The sequence below is a fragment of the Macadamia integrifolia genome, chromosome 8 (genome assembly GCF_013358625.1).
Source record: "Macadamia integrifolia cultivar HAES 741 chromosome 8, SCU_Mint_v3, whole genome shotgun sequence".
Classification (NCBI taxonomy): Eukaryota; Viridiplantae; Streptophyta; class Magnoliopsida; order Proteales; family Proteaceae; genus Macadamia; species Macadamia integrifolia.
In genome coordinates, this window is record NC_056564.1 from 9,560,888 (window position 1) to 9,580,280 (window position 19,393).

Below are 19,393 nucleotides of genomic sequence, written 5' to 3' on the forward strand. Positions count from 1 at the left end.
ACTTCTACCTCATTCTTGTAATCAATTTGTAGGACAAGACAAGAAATCGCTGCTGGTTACGTAGTCCAATGCAGATGACTAATTTTTCTTACTTCACTATCTTATCTATCATATCTATATAGGTCGTGTGCTTCAATTCAGATCGATAAATGCGAGGCCAATGAAATCGCATGCAAGAACATCAATGTTGATGGAAATTTTTATTTCACAAGATATAGAGAAATAATTTGGGGGCTAAACATAAGAAACACCGGGTCGCTCTCATCTTCCAATTGTGGTTCAGGCCATACTAATCAAAAGAACCAACGTATACGTAACTGAAGCAAAACGTCATATCCTGGGAAGGGGTTTTTTACTGTGCGATAGAGGTGACGAATCAGATCCGATACCTTAGAACGTTCAAGACGCGTGATTATGTATTGAGTTCCGTGTCAAGGCGTTCCACCTCTATTGAGCAATAGGATGCCCCCAATCATGGAGGTTCTCTCATGTGAGAATTGACATGACACGAGTGAGATCGAGCGTGTGATTTTCTCACGTGAGGATTCATATGGCACGGGTGAACTCGCGCCTCCTTCGCATCGATATAAGTGAATTGAAGATAGGATTGGGACAAATGTCATGTCAGCTGAAGTACGGTACGAGAGAAACTCCGTTTTCTTCGCTTTTTCACTCCGAGTCTCTCAGATCAGTCTCTCTCTCTTTCGAGTTTCGTCTGATCTTACTACTGAGTATAAGAGAATCAACTCTTCTCATTTTCCATTAATGAAGGAAGGTAAGCACCTTGTTTAATTACAGGGACGAACTATGGATTGGAGTAGTTTCAGAGAACTGAAGCCGCTGGTTCATCTACTGGTGCCTCTCTGCGTCCATTGGATCGCCGAAGAAATGACGGTTTCTGTTCTTGTTGACATCACCACCACTGCTTTATGTTCTGGTTCTGAATCTTCCTGTTCTCTGGCCATCTACATCAATGGTCTCCAACAAACGGTGATTACGCTTTTTAATCATCGTTTTTCTTCCTCGACACTTTCGATTTCCTAAATCTACTTATACTGTTTCATAATAGTTACCTCATTATTTCTTCATTTGTATTGTCCTTTTTTATCTTCTTACGGAGGCTTGTACATATTCTTCTGCTTATTAGGTTGTCGGAGTTTTCAAGATGGTGGTGCTTCCGTTTCTGGGTTACCTAGCAGATGAGTATGGGCGCAAGCCGATGCTTATTATTATCATCTCCACATCCATATTCCCTTTTGGTATGTTCTCAAATTCTTATTCACAATTTCGTGTTGATTGACTAAATTTCATCATCTCTAGATCATGTAACATGTGCTGTCAAAAATCTAGTTATGGTTCTGATTCATCTATATATCTTGATTAGTTCTCGTTTTTAATCAAATGTTTCTGGTCCACTTTACATACTAGTGTCAATTTTACAGCCGTATGCAGTTCCAGCTCTTCTCCAATGAAGCTCTGTTTTTCCTTTCTTTTCTTCTATATAGTAGCTGTGCTTGTACCATGTTCATTTACGATTTTTTCTTTCACTGTTAATATTGTCTTCTTGCAGCTTTACTTGCTTGGAATGAATCAAGAGAATTTGTCTACGCTTATTATGTGCTCCGTACAATTTCATATATCATAAGTCAAGGGAGTATTTTCTTCATCTCTGTTTCTTATGCGGTAAGACTTTTCCCTTCATGTTATTCATTTAGAAGCACAATCACAGAGACATAATAAAGAAATAACATTTCCATTCCTTTAGTAGGCAGATGTTGTGGAAGGCAGTAAAAGGACTGCAGCATTTGGATTGATAACGGGTCTTTTTTCCAGTTCACATGTCCTGGGAAATGTGTTAGCTCGTTTTCTTCCCGAAGATTACGTTTTCAAGGCACACTCCTCCTCAAATGTTGTCTAGTTTCAAAAACATTTGTCTGTACTATTTTTTGTTCTGTTTATCTTATTGAAAAATCTGTCTTCTCAGGTGTCAATTCTTCTCTTAATATTTTCTCCAGTTTACTTGAAAGTGTTTCTGGTTGAGAGATTTAAACCCATCCAGGCTGAGGACCAACATTCATCTTGTCTGGGTATGATTGACAAGGTCTTTAAGCAGCTGTATAGGTCGATGAGGGATTCTGCAACTGTGGTTATTAACAGGTATTTGTGTCATCTGTAAACTGAGCATGGCTTCTGAATTATGCTGAACCCTCTGTAACATGTACTACGCCCAGACAATTTTAAACCTTACGTTTTCATGTTAGGGTATGAACAGATCTAGATACATTTAAGTGCGTGTAGAAATATTGCTATATAGTTCCCTGGCTAAGGAGCTGCAGTTTACCTCTTCAGTGAAACTCTTAAACGCATTGCTCTGGTTTCCTTCTTCTATGAGTTGGGAATGTCCGGCATCAGCTATGTCTTACTGGTATTTTCCCTTCCAATCTAATACCAAGCCAAACTTAGTGAGCCTTGTAACTATTACTTTTATGGTATCAGGCTGCTGACATAATGACGACTGAAGAGTAACATCCCTAGAATCTATAGTACATAGTTATTGATTTAACTTAAAATTTTGACAGTCAAGATGAATTCCTGTGCAGTACTACCTGAAGTCAGCTTTTGGTTTCGACAAGAATCAGTTTTCTGAAATTCTGATGATGGTGGGAATAGGTTCCATTATTTCTCAGGTACTGTTCCAGAGCTCTGCTTCCAAATATTTTGATGCTGTGAAAGCTGTATGAATCTGTCCATTTTGTGACACTTGAAAACTGTGATTTTGGTATATGCTCTTGAAAATTTTTAGTTGGTCTCTAGATTTTGGTGCTTCCACTTATCAATCCATTGGTGGGAGATAAAGTTGTACTATGCATAGGCCTACTTGCATCAATAGCCTATGTAAGTCATCTCAGAAGTTTATTTCACAGTTTCCCCTATTTTGAAGTTTCAAACTACAGATCTTGAAAGGAAAGTTTTAATGTGTTTTTCCTATACAGGGAGTGTTCTATGGTTTGGCATGGGCACCTTGGGTATGTCGTTATTACATTTTGATGTTTCCCTTGATATGCAACTAAAAGCTTGGAGCAAGACAAGGAGGTTCACTGCCTAAGTTTGGAATCCTAACTGAGATGAGCAGGCCTAGGCTAGTTGTATCAAGACAAACTTTTGTAATGAAAAATAACACCAGAAATGACTATTATCCATCTCAATGTGGCCAAGTTGGGAACCAGCTTATATTTGCAGCACCTTCAGTAATGAATGCATAGTGACAGCTTTATCACTTAAGTTTCATGCATTCTGATACAAATGTTATCCTAACTATGCTATTTAACCATTATCAAACATTGGTGAACCAAATACAGTAGTTTCCAACCCTTGGGTTCATTGTCTGACTATTTAAATGGGCCTTAACAAGCTTATTATGCAATTTGCAGGTTCCATATCTCAGTGCCTCATTTGGATTAATCTATATCCTAGTGAAACCATCTGTAAGGATAAACCTCTTTCCCATACCAATTATGTCTTTTCTGATAAATTACCAATTAACCATGTCATTAAGAGGGTTTATAGACTTTAAATATGAAGCTATTTTTCCTTCTCTCATTGCTTTCTTGTTATTTGACAGACTTATGCTATTATTTCAAAAGCAGTGAGCTCAACCAATCAGGTCCATTTAAATCACTTAACCTGATTTTTTTTATTTTTTTTTTGGTGGTACTTGATGCAGGAGAAGTAGGGTTCCCTGTGGCTATTATTCCTTATGCACATTGATAAGGTTTAAGGCTTCACATAAAAGGATTTTAGATTAGAACTTGGCCCATCTCTTATTCTGAATCAGTCAAACTCACATTCTTTTCACCAGAGAGTGTACAGTAGGATCGTTTTGGTGTATATAGGGAGTGCATCTAGGTGCATAAAAATATGTCAAGCTACAGTTTCATGTAATTTGTGCATGAGCCCATGTAAGAAAATAAAAACATAATTATAAAATGTAGGTGCATATCATAGTTCATCATGTGATAATGGCAATGGGTCATGTTCAAGCTCGGATTACTAAAGACGGAAGCAGCTAAGCACCTGACCTGGATCATATCTGTTTATGGCTCAGGTTGAAAAAATTCAACCCCAAACAGGTTACAAGTGACTGGTTCTTTAGTGAAATGCTAAGTTCGGGTAAGTTTATTGATGTTGCATAAAAAGAAAAAGGGTAAGTATTCAATACAAAATGCTGACCCAAATCCTGTATACCATTTTGTGTTGGTAGATTTCTCCAGGAATTGTCACGATAGCACCTTTGTGCACTGTAAAATATTCACAACCAAAATATCTACATTGTGGCAGTACATAAATTGCATTGCTTAGCTCCTCTACTTAACCCTTGTTCCAACTAGTTAGGATCTGTTGCACAAATCATTTTCTGCACTCACATTTTTCCTGATACAGAAAACTTTGGTAACTTGGTGATTGTGGTTCAATTTCTTCAAATTTGAACTAATGCTTGCCACAGGGGAAAGCCCAAGGATGTATTGCTGGTGTGGAATCAATTGCCAGTTTAATATCACCACTTGCCATGAGTCCTCTTACTTGTGAGTTTAATGATATGGTTTCCTCATTACATCTACTTCTTATATTGAATCCAAAACAGATGCAGCTTTTTTAGATGAATGTCTAAAAATCATACTCCCCAACGCAAGCAGATTGTTCCTCCTCTTGAATGAACTTTTGTCCCAATGAACGAAGGATTTCTGCAGTACTTACTTGTTTCATGTATTTCAGCATTGTTCCTGTCAGGCAAGGCCCCCTTTGGTTGCAAAGGTCTCAGCATCTTATGTGCATCAATATCTATGGTGAATCTCTCTCTCTCTCTCTCTCTCTCTCTCATGAACTGACCACAAACTCTTCACTGTACAGGTCATTGCTTTGTTTCAGGCTTTGCTGCTGAAACAGGATGATAGCCACTCAAGTTGTAACCCTGATGACAATATTGGCGAGAGTGAAGCACCACTCCTTTCATGATAGTTGGCTGGCCTGCTCATTTTGGTAAGATGTACAAGAAACAGCCGATGCCTGACAGTATAATTCATCATCCTGATTCTTGTGGCATAATGCAACCAATGCTTCTCTATTTAAGAGATGGTCACCTATATGTCCTAATGTAACAAAAACTTTCCCCTTCTTTTCTAGTTTGTATTCTCTAGAGCAATCAGAGAGGGAAAAAAAAATTGACATATAAAGTCATGACAAATTGATGCCATCATTAGTTAAGATAGCTTATCTAGAGAAGAACTTTAGAGAAGGCACACTAAATAAATACTTAAGGCTTGTAAGGCCCAATCTTCCCTTCAGAATGTAGACATCCAAGTTTATTTCTTTATGACAAGGCTTCTATTTCACCAACTGGAAAAAAGACATGAAATATTGTGGAATTTCAAGAGAGTGGATTGAATTAAGATATGTTTACCAATTGCACTCAAAAGTTTTGCTTTCCAACCTCGTAATTTAGAGTTAACTATTCAATAGATCTTGACAAAAAGCTTTGATCAGCTGACCTTCCAACAAAGGAATACTAAAATATATATCAATCTGAGAAGTAGGAAAGATTTGAAACCTCTAAAAAAACACAACGGTCTCTTGGTGGGAAGGAGGCGTTTGAACCAAGTAGGCTCTTGTTTATTCACACCAAGGGTTTGACCCGAGTAATTGCAATAGTTCGTGAGGCGAGCTTGAGCCTTGAAATATTCTTGATTCCCAAAGAATTGTTCTTTCAAATAGAATGAGGCTGCGTATTTAATTCCAAAAATGATGTTTTGCGTCAAAACAGAATTTCAGTTTCTGTGTTAAAATATTGTTTAAAAAAAAAAAAATGGTGTTTGGTGAACCTGTTTCAGGAATGATTACTCTAGTAGTTCATTTATTTATTTTTAGAGTGAAACCGAAATGACAAAACATCGTTCCATCATTTTGCGTTTGTAGTCCTTTTTTTTTTTGTTAAAAAAAATCAAAAAACACCAAGTTGACACAAGACATTTTATTCCGTTTTTCTGAATGACTACGAAACGCAGCCTAAGATCATGAGAGAAAACCATATGAGATATGGATTCACATTGTCTATAGATCGTAACACCATGAATTCATTTCAAGTGAATGAACAATGCTAAATGATAGGAAAAGACTTAAAACACATTAAACAAAAAGGATTTGATAGAAGGGGATTGCCCTGTCTCAGATGGAGAAATAGAAAAAGAGTTTATCAAGGGCAATTTGTATAACTGTGTGGAAGAGTCAGAAATATCCTTGGAGAAGAAAAATTCACCATATGAACAGAATTGAAGGGTAAAACATGCTTGGAAACCAACTAATCTACCACTTGGCCAATAAAATATGTCAGTAGATTGTTCAAAGCTATTAGTTTAGTTCTTACATGGAAGTAGCTGGCCCTCTATGCATTAAAGGCAAGGGGATCCTTGAGTTATATAGATGTTTTGCTTTGGTTTCTCAGGGGAAAAGAAGACTGCCTGATTGCTGCACCCAGAACCCCACACTCCACAGCCCCACACTCCCACCCAACAAACGATCACCCCACACCTCTATAAAATTAAAAATCTCAATGATCGATGCTCTTGCATGTCCCTTCATTAGAGTATTCACAGAAATATAGATTAAGAACCAGGGATTGATATAATTTTATTTTATTTTTATTAATTTATAAGAAATACCTGCTGTTTAAGTAAGAAAATTACATGAAAGGTACCTTACTTTTGAAATATTATGTTTAGGATTTCTTATTATCATAAATTTTGCCCATACATACTTCTCTCATTTGGAGAGGATCCAAATCTGAGGAGAACTTGGCTCATTTGGGCCTCACAAAGACAAAGCCAAAGGCTCACGAGAGATGAGCTGAGGGAGATGGTGGGAGTAGGGGTGAGAGACTTGGCTATGGGCAAAGCTGAAACTATTCACGTCTTAAACATTAATAGTTAATAAGGGATCCCAAACATAAGGTACACCAAGCCTAATTTATGTTGGATACCTCACCCATAATATACTCTCTTTTTCAGAAAAGATTCTTTAAACCGACCTTGAGAGGATAGCTAACAACCTCATTTCTCCATGAAACAATGACCTTTCTAATCTTGATGGTTGGGTGTTAATATATTATTATGTTATGAAACTTGTCGCAAGGTCCACTGCCCACCTAGCCAAGTCCAAGTAGAACCTTCCAAATGGTAGCATGAAACATCAAAAAAATTTAATTCTTATAATAAGGGTGCATGATCAATGCGTTGGAAGATAACTACTGAAATAAAAAAAAGAAAAAATAAGAGTGGCAAAAAGACGACCTTGCCCGTATATAAAATTTGGATCTGAATTTTAACATGTCAACTTCAAATCATTTTGTAACATCACCCTACAATTCAAATTGCCATTATTACCCTTCCAAGTGGCACAAGTAGGTATGAAAACCAGAAAAAATGCACACTCTTAGAAAGTCTCACACCTTTTCTGTTGGACCTTTCCTTATCATTTCCATCAAAAGCCAAATACAGCTGTATGGAAAATAAAAAAATTTAAAAAAAAGGCAGAAACGTATCCGGCCAGAGCCTATCTTACCTGCCGCCCAACTAATTGCGCCAAATAAAAAATTGATATAAATTAATTACTTTAGGGTGTGTTTGCTTCACAAGAAATCCAACCAAACACACCCTTGGTTTCATAACGACGGGAGGCCATAATAAACAGTTCTTATTTAAACAAGATAACCGAAACCAACTTTCACTGTTACCAAACAGAACGACATAACTTTTTTTTTTCCAGTGAAAAGAAAAGAAAAGAAAAAGCAGAAAATAAAACGGCGTTCTGAAAAGCCCACTAAATCTGTCATTCACCGGCGGCATCCAACACCGGAAAGCCTCACCGGCGATTACTCCAGATCTTCAACTCCGTTTATCCAAGCTTAAAAAGTGAACCAAAGATCTCTGATCCCTTTCATCGCCAGCACCATCAAACGATCTAGTCCTCATCTCATCAGACCAGATCAGGATTAGATTGGTTTTCAGCTCCATCATGTTCATGTCATAAACAGATTCAGATCTTCTCGAGCTTCTCCGCCTTGACGACAGGGTTCGCTTTAGCGATTGCTTCCTTCCCCAGGGCCTTGAAATCGAACGTGCAACCGTGTTGCTCGGGGTACCGGTGCGCCCCGCAGAAGGTCGTCCCACATCGGCACTTAAACCCGGTCAGCCCCACACGTTTCCGGCAAGTTGCGCACCGATTCGGCTGCGAAACCATCGTCGTTTGAGTTGCCGGCAACTCCAACACTGACGTAACGGATGCGGCGGCCGAGATGGTCAGAGGAGCCCATCGGTCAATGGTGGTTTCGGCCGCCGATAAGGTCAACGCGGGAGGGGAGAGAGGAGCATCAGTTGCCGGAAAGGCAGAGACAGAAGAAGCCGACGACGGCGAAGAAGAGGATGAAGAGGCAGCGGCGGCTAGCGATTTTTCAACCGCGAACTTTGCAGATGAGGCCTGTTCCTCGTCGAGGCGTAGGTCTCTGTAGCACTTGGAACATAGATTTTGGGTTGCTGGGCTCCCGAAGAACCCACAGTTGTTGGCGCAGAGACGGTGTCCTTCTGAAGCTTCGCATCTTTGCTCTTCCGCCATATTTTTTTTTCTTCCTAACGTTAAAATATTTGTTCGTCGGATTGATTGTTTGATTAAAAATCAACAGAAGAAGCTCTGCAACAAAACCAAAGAGAAATTTAGAAATTTATGTGAGGAAACAGAGAAGATCCACGAAAGGGAAAGGAAGGCAAACGGTTTTCAGAAGACGAAAAGAGAAATCGAAACCAGAGAAGAAAAACTGGAATCTCCAGACAATAAACGATCCATCCAAGAAGAAATCTCACCTTTATATGAAGGATTTAAGGATACGACTAGGGATGAAGTGCCTAAGAAGGTCCAGAGGACAAACCTCGGTTAATTTTTCTCTCTTTCTTTCTCCTGCTTCGCTCTCTCTAACTTATATATATATTCAAAGAAGAGAGAGAGTGGCAGGTGAGAAGAAAGAGATTTTCTGGGACAGTGTTGAAGAAAGAGGGCAGAGAAAGAGAGAAAGGAAATTAATAAAAAAATAATTAAAGCCAGGCTGGAGGATATCAATTATCGTCCACAGTAAAGTAACCCCATAAAAATACCGAAAACAGTTCCTCCACCGGCAGTGAAGGAAAAGTTTCCTCCATCTCCGTCTATTTCTGTCACGTGTTAATATAGATTAAAATCCAATTTGTAGCCGTTAAATAGAATTTTGAATGGAACTACAGCTGGACATATGAAAGGTTGATTGGAAACCACATATGTCAATTCGCTGCATAGAGTTACCAAGTGGCAAAGATCATTGGCAATGGAGGAATGCGTTCCTTACCACTAGGAAACCGTGTCTCATGTCGGCGCGCGCCGCGCCGACTCGCACTGGTTAGTGGGCTCCACAAGGCTCTAGGTTTTATTTTTTCTTCCTCAAGAAGCAAAGCAGAGCTAAACTCCACGGCAAGTCGGGAAAGCGGCCGCAAGCGAAGCGGTTGGCCCGATTCTCGGATTCCGAAGATTCCAGAGCGTCTCCCGGACCTTACCTGTTGACCGATCCGTCTCTAGTACGTTCCGATGTCTGGCTTTTTTTCTTGGGAGTTGGCGTCTCTCGTACGCTTCTATGTAGGCTGATCCTGGGCGTCAGTTTGAAAATATGATAAATGGGTGTTGGTTGGATTCCAATCTGACGATAGAAAGTCCCTCTCCATTTCATGGCTTACCCAGTTAATTTTCTCTTTTTACCCCTTAAAAAAAGAATTTTAAACCTGTCTTTAATTATTTCAGCAATTAAGTTATTTATTTATTTATTATTATTATTATTATTTCAACGATTTTATAATGTCACCATAACGATGAGTTTTCTTTTTCTCCATGGTGTTTCCTAGGGGTTGCACAATCTCTCCCTGTCCTATTCTAAAGCGGGGAAGGCTGGGAGGGGCATGTCAAGTTTGACCAGGTTTCACCACTTGATCAGGTTCATATAATAATAATAATAATAATTATTATTATTATTATTATTATTAAGACACATAATTTACTCATGCATCATTTATGGAATCTTTTTTAGGCTAGGCTCATGAAAAATATGATGTATTAATTAAAAATCATTTTCCTTATAAAGCGCGACAAAGGATCGAAATATATTCCAACTATCATGAATTAAATATTTTATATTTTCCAAATATAAAAGGAGGAAGAAGTTTTAAATACGGATCACATCGTCGTTCAACAAAAATGGGTTAAGGATTTGAAAAATCAACATGCAGTGAGTCACCTTCAACTGTGACATGAGAGAATCCTCTTGAAATGGTAATTTGGAGAGCCTGACGAACAGCAAGAGCTTTGGCCACATAAGAAAAGTTGTCTCAAGACTCCCAACAAGTTTTGCAATTCTTACAATGGATACATCATAGAATCCCTTCAAACTCCTCCAATAATTGCAAGCCCTGGAAATCATACATCGATATTAATTTTTAGGTAACATTGAAAGTCACGTAATTAAAATTTAATGCCGTAGGAATACTATTAGGAACAGAGATGATAGCATTTTCGTTAAAAAAAAAAAAAATGACATAATATTCATAAGAAAAATGCTCAATGAAATAAGCACGGGAATGTACTTTTGATAACATTGCTAAATGAAGTGTCATTAAAGGTTACCATAGTTTCCAAATATAATATACTAGCCATCAACGCAATTATCCATCTTCTTTGGAAATTGGTTCCTTGTGGACATGATTAAAGGAATCAAATTGAATTGATGGTAATTGAGCGGATTGGATGGATATTGGCCAATGCCAATCCTATATCAAGATCGTTGTGTGGATTAAGGGTAAAAAAATTAAAAGAAAAATGATAATGTTTTTTTTTTCTGGTAAGAAAATAACAAGGTTGATTATTCCCTTTTTTTGTTTCATTCATATGAAAAAAGAGGGCAAAGGTTTTCTAAGCCACTAGATTATCTTATATTCTGTCATAAAGAATGATTATATTATTTTTTGAAAAGTGTTTTGATGATGAATGTGCACCCGTGATAGACACATGGGGTAATGTAATTGATTATCCACCTTGAAAGGGAAAATGACTATTTTGTAAATACTTCCTTGTATTCCCGTTAACACTTCACATTAGAATCACATGTTCTCACAATAAACACTTTCCTATTATTTTCTTAAGAAAAAATTAATAAAATAAAATTTTCTATGAGAGAGTATAAGAAACCCCAATGGCTCATATATACTATTCTCTAAGAAAAAGAAAAACCAAATCCATGTAAAAAGTGAATTGTGGAGCATATACCCTATAGTTTATTAGATTTCTATTTTGAAAATGACAAAGATAGCTTACTGGATGTTTTGCGTGGCTTGGTACAACAATCCACCCAAATTTGATTACGTGGCATATATTTTATTTTTTTGTTTACATGGCATGTTAATTTCAACTTACAGCTGTGTAGATCAGAAGGATCCATTTTGGATTAGCCATAGGCTGCATTTTGTGGCTAATTCAGTCTTATGACAAACTTGTAGTCTATTATTTCTTGTGTACTGTTAATTATTCATATATATTTATTTTTAGATAAATGTTTGGTTCATAACATTTGATTTTTTAATTATTGCCTAACCTTAGTTTTCTCCCTGAGTATGATCTAGGTTGGGCTAAAATGCTGCAGGCTGATAGGGGATTATGAATTTACCAAAAAAAAAAAAAAATATTATGGAATGAGTTTGGATCTTCTACAGTGAACTGTATATACGATGAGAATTTTAGTCGTCAGATGGATCAATACCCCAACCTACGCACAAGCGTTGAAGAGAACCCTCCTCCCATTGACATAGTCAAATAAATCTAACAACTCAAATAATATCATCTTTTTATTATTTGTTTGGTTTCAATAGTGACTAATTTTGATATTTTTGTATGGAAAAAATATACCTATGCCATTTTGGTCGATTTACATCCCTTTAGAGGTATATTATTTATTTTTCTCTCTTCCTTGACCATTGTGGTCCCTTACCTATGATAATGTCACATACACTACCATTGGTGTGAATTCCCCCACCCCCCTTTCTCCTAAATTTTTCATATAGCATTTACCATGTTTAATGGAAAAATGTGTGAGAGGCATGGCATGAAAAATGTTTGCTTATGGACAAGGTAAGTCAGATTCTCTCTCTCAAGTAAATCAAAAAGTCTTTTGAGTTTTCTTCTGCAATTTTTCCATATGCATTGATCATCTAACTAATGGTGTCAATCTATCCATTCGGCCTAGTTTCAATTGGATTTAATCAGGCTTTCTCATTTTAGGACCTTGCACCTACCATGATTTTATTTATAAACGATCGGTCATGCTTATCTTATTTGTATCGCATGACCCTATAGTATATGTATATGACTAGAATGTAGTGGGGCTTTTCCACTAGTTATTTTCGATAGTCCCTAATCTTGGAAATTAATTGACTTTTTGCCAACATTTTTAGAAGCATTATTGTGATACTTTGAAACATTGAATTGGATTGAAAATTAACTTGATAAGATGATGACATGAATGACATGTTTATAAAATTCGATTCGAGTGTCATTAAAGATTCATGTATGAAATGTGAATTAAAACAATTAAACTTTCAAGACACAATTAGGGCCTTTTTTTTTTTTTTTTAAGGAGAAAAAAATTCCTACCCAATCGATAAGGTATCAATCTCTTGATTGCATAACTAATTGTGGAATGTGTGAAATTCTACAAAATGTTTAAAATTGGTTGTATTTTCTAATTTTTATGATCAAATTATATAATATACTCCAATGTATTAATATATCCCATTGTATTTTCAATCATTCATTATTTCCAATGAATTTTAATTTTCATTATATTTTGAAAGATTCATTTAGTATTTTGGTAAACTTGTTAACTCTTGAAACTTTAAATACGAAGAAGAGATATGGGGATCTATTTGGGATTGAACTCCTCTGTGACGTAATACAGTGTCTAATGCACATCGAACGGCAAAAAATGCATTGACACAGAGCCAAGGCAACGCATGCAGTTTAAGGCATTTATGAACGTTTGATGTACGTCAGACACTATGTTACGCCACTGAGGAACCAAATCCATCTATTTACCTATATATTTAAGTTCATTTGACATATCTGTAAGCAATGGTCCCTTTATGATCCCATAAGATTATATACAAATTTTTTGAGATCTAACAAAGTGTATGATAAGGACAAAAATTAACATTTTTGTTATTAAAAAAAGAAAATAGGGTATTATATTTAAGCAAATTCCTTTTAGGATTCTTATTCTCACATGACAATCCATATCCACCAAAACCGAATGATCCAAATTACCACGTGGCAAGAAAACAAGATCGTATTCCATTTTTTTCTTTTGGCCATCCCCAGGAAGGACTAAGGAAAGGGCAACATTAACCATGTTGAATTGGGATCGATCATGGCTGATCCAGTTCCAAATGGGTCGATTCGACCGATTTGATTCCGGTTTGTGAATCGGTCTCGCAAGTCAAAACTCAAGAGTGATGTTTCCCTCCAAATTCCTCTTTAGAAAGCAGTCAGGAGTTGGGAGTTGGGGGTTGGGACTAAAAGGGACGGTGCCTGGGGGAGAAAACACAGTTCCTTCTCTTGCGATAACAATGGCGAGGTATGGTTTGGACGGGAAAGAGATCATCAGTCCACAGACGATATATCCATGGTGGGTGGAGGAGGGCTTATTGGATCCGAGCTATGCGGGAAGCTCTTGGGAAAAGCTTCCCGCATGGTCATCGTCATTAACGTTTCGGATGGAAAGATAATGTATCTCTTTGATGGTTCTTGCTCATGAGATGTGAACGAATCGAGTTTCACATGATTAACATCAAGCACGATCCTCTCGCTTGGAGGCCCATCAGCAAGAAGTCCGATCTGGTAAAATCTAGTTCTTCTCACCATTCTCATCAGGTTTTCTCTCGACATTTTAGGGTTTACAGCTGATCTATTGGGGTTTAGTGTCGGACGATCAATCTTGCTGCCATTCGCAGACCTACTGATTTCAATACCTGATCGCTGGACACGACATTTTTTTAGGGTTTACAGCTGATCTGTTGGGGGTTTAATGTCAGACGATCAATCTTGCTGCAATTCGCAGACCTGCTGATTCAATACACGATCGGTGGACACGACATAGCAACTTCGTGGATAAAATTTCGGTGGTGGATTTACCTAATTAAATTGTTATTTATTCAGAGGAAAATTTTATTTTCCACATTTTACTCTAAGAATCTCGCTTTATTTCGTTTTTTTAGATTAAATACTGCATGGAGAATAGGTTTGATTCATTTTCTACATGTGAAATCTACGGAAAGACACTCGGAAGCTTCCTTTCAAATAATGATGCTCTGCGACAGGTACCTGTTCGCCCCCTTATTTCTCCCTTACTTTCTTCTACTTCCCGCTTTTCATTTGTGCACTCTTTTTCTTGTATTGATTAGATTCTCTGCCATTGAATCAACTTAAATGAACAGTTTGGTTTGGCTCCTCTAGAATCTACCGGGTCTCTCATATTTTCCTGCTATTTTTGCTGCAATCCGTCTATTAATATATAACTCTAGTTCCTTAGGTTGTGTTTGGAACGAAATAAAAGAAAAGAAAAGAAAAGAAGAGATTTTTTTTTTTTTCCTTATAGGGATGTGTTTATTTGTCTAGAATTGTATAGAAAAGATGTTGGAAATATTCATCAATAAATGGAGTAGCCTATTCCCTTCCCCTTCTAAGCAGGACTTCCAACTTTTTCTCCTTAAAGAAGACATTTCCCCTTGCGCTAATATGGTGCAATGGAAAACAGGGGCAGTCCAATGCCTGTGCAAAGCAAATGATTGAAAAGCTTATATTTGGTGAGCTGATTCTTGTAAACTACATATTCGTTTTAGTTTGTATTTCTTAAAACCATCACCCTGAGAAGTTATTAGACCTTAAACCAAAATTTTAGCTGAGGGTGCCAAAAATGTCATTAAGTTCACCCTTCTGAGACCTTTCTACTGGATTGGTCTGAGGATGTATTTTATTCCTGGTGTAGAAGGCCTAAGCAAAGGAGTCCCTTGGGTTCTGGCATGCTTCAGCAATGTAAAAAATGCATCTTCTTAATGGAATCACCGAGTTGCATCTTGTAATCCATGAAATGTGACTTCAAAACAATACTTCCATCTTTATTTCAGAACCTTCTCCGCGGTGAGCCACTCGAGCTTGCGGATGTTGGACAGTCATAGAGATTGGGCTACTCATGATTGTAACTAGTCAGCCCTACGAATAGCCACAAAAGCTAATAATCCCAAATTTGGAAAATTTCAGAAAATCTTAGCCGTGCAAAAGGGCAAATTTTTAGTGTAGGAAATTCCGACAATGAAGTGACTATGAAGCAACTTGCAGAGACGATGATGCAGGTACCTCTTGAATTGCGTAATATTCTCTCATTGCCTTGTTGATATATTTGTAATTGGATGAGAGGGGGGGGGGGAGATTCTTTCATTTGGCCTATAATTTTATACAAATAAGGCTTTTTTCATGACCTGTGAGCCTGCAATGGATCTATCAACAGTTGATGCGAGCTCAAAGGATTTCTGTGATGAAGGGTATGATGACCATTCCTGATATGAAAATTATCAACATGCTGATTGGAAATATTGGTTTTATTCTTTCACTTTTCATGATTCTGACTGGAAATAGATCGAAATAAATGCTTACTAATGTTTATAATCTACCAAAGGTTGGAACCCAAGGAAATCTCCGCCGGACCTTCTAGAAACTACTTTTGTATATGAGCACCAGACTTACTTACAGTCAATCAAGAAGGTCCTGTCAAGAGCAGCCTTTTAAGCAATTTATATTCCACGTGACCCAACTGATTCTACTTTTGTACACATACTACTGTGTTTGGAGAAGCATCTCTCACAAACAATTACAGTTCTCATTAAAAAAAAAAAAAATTAGTTACTTGTACATATTGCTAGCTAAAAGTTGTCCTTTCTGTCAATATTCAATTGCTGTTACCTTGACATTTGTTTCTATGGTTCATTTTGGTTTTTGTTTTTGTGACTGCTGGAAATATAGGTACTCAGATATGACTTCTATCTTCTCGAGTGTTTTATCTTTTCGTGGTTGACCATGAATGGAAGATTTACCAAAAAAAAAAGACCATGAACGGAAGAAACATTGTGCTTTGGACCCCAGTAAGAAGAAACTGTAACAGCCCCTTGTGTCATCCCTCGCTAACTAATGAGACGTCTAGATTCAGAATCGTAGCATGAAAGTATGCATGGCATCTATCTGCTTGGTTGGTTGTATTTTAGGATTTCCGTTAGTGCAGAATTACCATTGGTCATCACAATTTGGAACAATTTCCAACTCATGGGCTCCCCAACTCTCTTGTTGGTTTCGGATCTAACAACTAGGAATGAAAAGTCTGTTCTTTGTAGAACTTGGCTCAAACCACCTTCTAAGTTGTTGGATGGTTATATGGTACAGTTGAGGTTTTCGGACAACAGAAAGAGATGAACACCATAAGCTACTGAATAGATTAAGAGGAAATTGAGATTTTTATAAGAGTTTTGAGCTGTTGAGCAGTGCACACAGGACTGGTATTCCTGGTATTCCAGATATGGTTTCATTCTTCTTCTTTTTAATCAATTTCTTATCAGGTGTGATACTCTCTATTCTTCTTTCCCTGAGTTTCTTATATTCCCTCTTCTTCTCCTGCTCAAGGATTAAAGTATCGATATCGGTTGCCGTATCTGTCGGTCAAAATTAAGACACATATCGGAGGGTATCGGATTGTATTGGAGATACGCTAAAGATACACACATAAATGGATAGGGAACACATTTTTATACAATATTGCATAAAAAAATAGTTAAAAAAAAAGTTATATATAACATGTAGAATGCATAAATACTTAAGTAGAAGGTATCGTATTGATAGACAAATATATTGAGTTGAAAATGTTCAAAATGATAAGGATATCGTATTGATAGACAAATATGTTTGTTTGAAAAAAATCAAAAATTTCCATGGAAGTTGTAGAACACTTGTTTTTACATAACATATAAAAAGTCTAAACATTTTTAATCATTGAGCATGAGTAAATCTAAGAAATTTGAAAAAAATTGAAATCCTCATTTTCTTTTGAAAAAAATTTGTAAATCCTTATAAATCCAATGATTTCATGTAATAATGATGCACAAAATGTAATTATAAGTATGATGAACGTTAGATTTGTAAAAAAACTTGAAAATCTAAGGTTAAAGTTGAAAAAAAGTGAAAAAAATTCAAGAACTTACTATTCAAAATTTTCAACTTTCAAGTTCAAGGTTCTTCTTGGACTATGTTTTTCTCCTTCTTTGAACCATTCACTTCCACAATGTTTCTTTCAATCTACCATTTGAGTCTCCAAAAAGGTATGTGAATCAAAGGGGAAGAAAGGAGAAATATAGAAAATTGTTGGTGAGAGTTTGAAGTGTTTGTTTCGAACAACAAAAGGTACATTCACACTTAAGTAGCCATATCGTACCGATACGGTATGATACTATACGACATAGTTGATACGTACCGATACGTTATTGATACTCACGGGAATTTTCATATTTTCAAAAGTTCATATCACAGAGTATCGTACGTATCGGTACGGCATGATACGATACTACCGATATGTCAATACACAGAAGAGGGCCCAAAATTCCCTGTAGTGTATCGGTATGTATCATGCCGATGCCTATCGATATCAATACGTATTGGCCGTATCGGTATCAGCCAATATGGAACGATACGCACCGATACTTAAAACCATGCTCCTGCTATGAAATCAAATTTAGCATTTTGCTTGTTTCTTGCTATATATTATTTATAAGAATGAAAATCAGGTTATAGGATTCTGTTTACATAATATCTAATCAGTTCTCAGTTCTTACCATTAGCTTGAATCTTAAACAGGTTGGTAATCATCTATAAATTCTAATCTGATTTTCAGTATTTGGATATCAATTGATATATTTGATGTGCCCTTGCAATTCGCCGTGGTTAATATAGAAATAGAGAAGAAAAGAAACAAGGGGGTGGTGGACTAAGGCCTGATTTGGTATGATTTTGTCCTTATTTCAATGTATTTTTTTTTTTTATGGGTTCAATTATTTCAATGTAACAGAAATCAAATTTATTGAGCCCGTTTGGTATCGTTTCTGTTTCAGAAATGCCGTTTCGTGTCAAAAATGAAAATTTCAGTTTCTGTGTCAAAATACAGTTTTTAAACTAAAATATGGTATTTCAAAATTTCAGATTTTTATAAGGAACGACATTTTTTTTTTTGCAAAATGGAACGAAACTGGGAAGACGGAACTCCGTCCAATATAGTTTTTTCAGTTTTTTTTTTTTTTCATTTTTTGTTCCAAAAAAACAGAAACAGATCATAAGTGCACCAAACAGAAGATTTTATTTTTTCGTTCCAATAGAACGAAAAAACTCTAAAAATGTATATTTAGAACGATACCAAACGGAGTCTGACTCTTATTTCTCCGTTTCAAAGTTAAAATTATATTCACTCTTGCTCTTTATAAAGAGCACATTATTAGGTGTGCAGTGTGCTCCCTTGCTAACCCTGGAGGACAAGTGACCATAATTAGGTACCCATCAAAGTTGAAGACAAACAAATTGATACAAAAGCGGCCCCTTCCCTGCCTCCCATAGGACTGACTCCACCAGACAAACTCGCTCACAGGAAAAAAGAAAACCTGTACTAGGCCCTGTTTGTTTGTCGTAGAAAATCGAAAAAAGTAAAAAAAGATGAGAAACTTATACATATTTCCAGCAAACCATTCCTCTGCTTTTGGTGATCGTGTTGATGATATGATTGATAAAATTAAGGCAATCCTGAAAAGATGAAGCCGAAACAACTGACTACACGTGATGATGTTAATCAATTTTTGACGTGAAGCATAACCTCTTACTCAATTTAATATGCATTGGGGGAAGCTGAGTGTGGTCGCTTTTAAGTCATATATGACCCTTGCCGGCAGATAGCACGTGGGTCAACTTCCGACCCTAAATCAAATTGGCCGATTCACTGTTTCTCAGTTTTTGAAACCGTGTTGTAACATTTTTCTTTTCTCGTACGAAAACTGTGTTGTAGACTTGTAATTGAATTAGATTCTTTAATTTAATTTTATTATTATTATTTTTTTTTTTTTCTGGTGGAAAATTGTAATTAGCTTTCACGGTCTCACGGTCACGACTTCAGTCTCTGTGTCTCTCAAGCCTCATCAAGTCACCGACC

At 36.8% G+C, this 19,393-nt stretch overlaps 2 protein-coding genes and 1 long non-coding RNA gene across 6 annotated transcripts; 2 read left to right on the forward strand and 1 right to left on the reverse strand.

Moving 5' to 3' along the window:
- Positions 1-613: 613 nt before the first annotated feature.
- LOC122085582 (hippocampus abundant transcript-like protein 1) lies at positions 614-5,394 on the forward strand. Of its 3 annotated transcripts, none has more exons than XM_042654061.1 (14): positions 614-990; positions 1,148-1,259; positions 1,571-1,683; positions 1,769-1,891; positions 1,985-2,157; positions 2,350-2,425; positions 2,601-2,687; positions 2,815-2,895; positions 2,994-3,026; positions 3,432-3,485; positions 3,623-3,664; positions 4,505-4,583; positions 4,774-4,844; positions 4,927-5,394. In XM_042654061.1, exons 1-14 carry the CDS (start codon positions 808-810, stop codon positions 5,011-5,013), a joined length of 1,314 nt encoding a protein of 437 aa, XP_042509995.1. In that variant the 5' UTR covers positions 614-807; the 3' UTR covers positions 5,014-5,394. The 3 variants fall into 3 exon arrangements, with proteins under 3 accessions (XP_042509995.1, XP_042509996.1, XP_042509994.1); XM_042654060.1 differs by having other exon boundaries at positions 615-990; positions 4,909-5,394; XM_042654062.1 differs by lacking the exons at positions 2,815-2,895; positions 2,994-3,026 and having other exon boundaries at positions 4,909-5,394.
- Positions 5,395-7,725: 2,331 nt separating this feature from the next.
- LOC122085502 (zinc finger A20 and AN1 domain-containing stress-associated protein 4-like) lies at positions 7,726-9,066 on the reverse strand. Its single transcript, XM_042653960.1, has 2 exons — positions 8,907-9,066; positions 7,726-8,736 (listed from the first exon to the last, which is right to left on the reverse strand). Exon 2 carries the CDS (start codon positions 8,659-8,661, stop codon positions 8,086-8,088), a length of 576 nt encoding a protein of 191 aa, XP_042509894.1. The 5' UTR covers positions 8,662-8,736; positions 8,907-9,066; the 3' UTR covers positions 7,726-8,085.
- A 4,600-nt stretch (positions 9,067-13,666) lies between these two features.
- Positions 13,667-16,042, forward strand: LOC122086219. Of its 2 annotated transcripts, none has more exons than XR_006142358.1 (2): positions 13,667-14,004; positions 14,058-16,042. It is a non-coding gene; the product is annotated as an uncharacterized LOC122086219 (long non-coding RNA). The 2 variants fall into 2 exon arrangements; XR_006142357.1 differs by having other exon boundaries at positions 14,164-16,042.
- Positions 16,043-19,393: the final 3,351 nt, after the last annotated feature.

Bases quoted from the DNA above. Each gene is read 5' to 3' on its own strand.
- LOC122085582 (XM_042654060.1), top strand. From the start codon at position 808: ATGGATTGGAGTAGTTTCAGAGAACTGAAGCCGCTGGTTCATCTACTG. The intron at 1,684-1,768 runs GTAAGACTTTTC...TTCCTTTAGTAG, and splicing joins TCATCTCTGTTTCTTATGCG to GCAGATGTTGTGGAAGGCAG. The intron at 3,027-3,431 runs GTATGTCGTTAT...TGCAATTTGCAG, and splicing joins GTTTGGCATGGGCACCTTGG to GTTCCATATCTCAGTGCCTC.
- LOC122085502 (XM_042653960.1), bottom strand. From the start codon at position 8,661: ATGGCGGAAGAGCAAAGATGCGAAGCTTCAGAAGGACACCGTCTCTGC.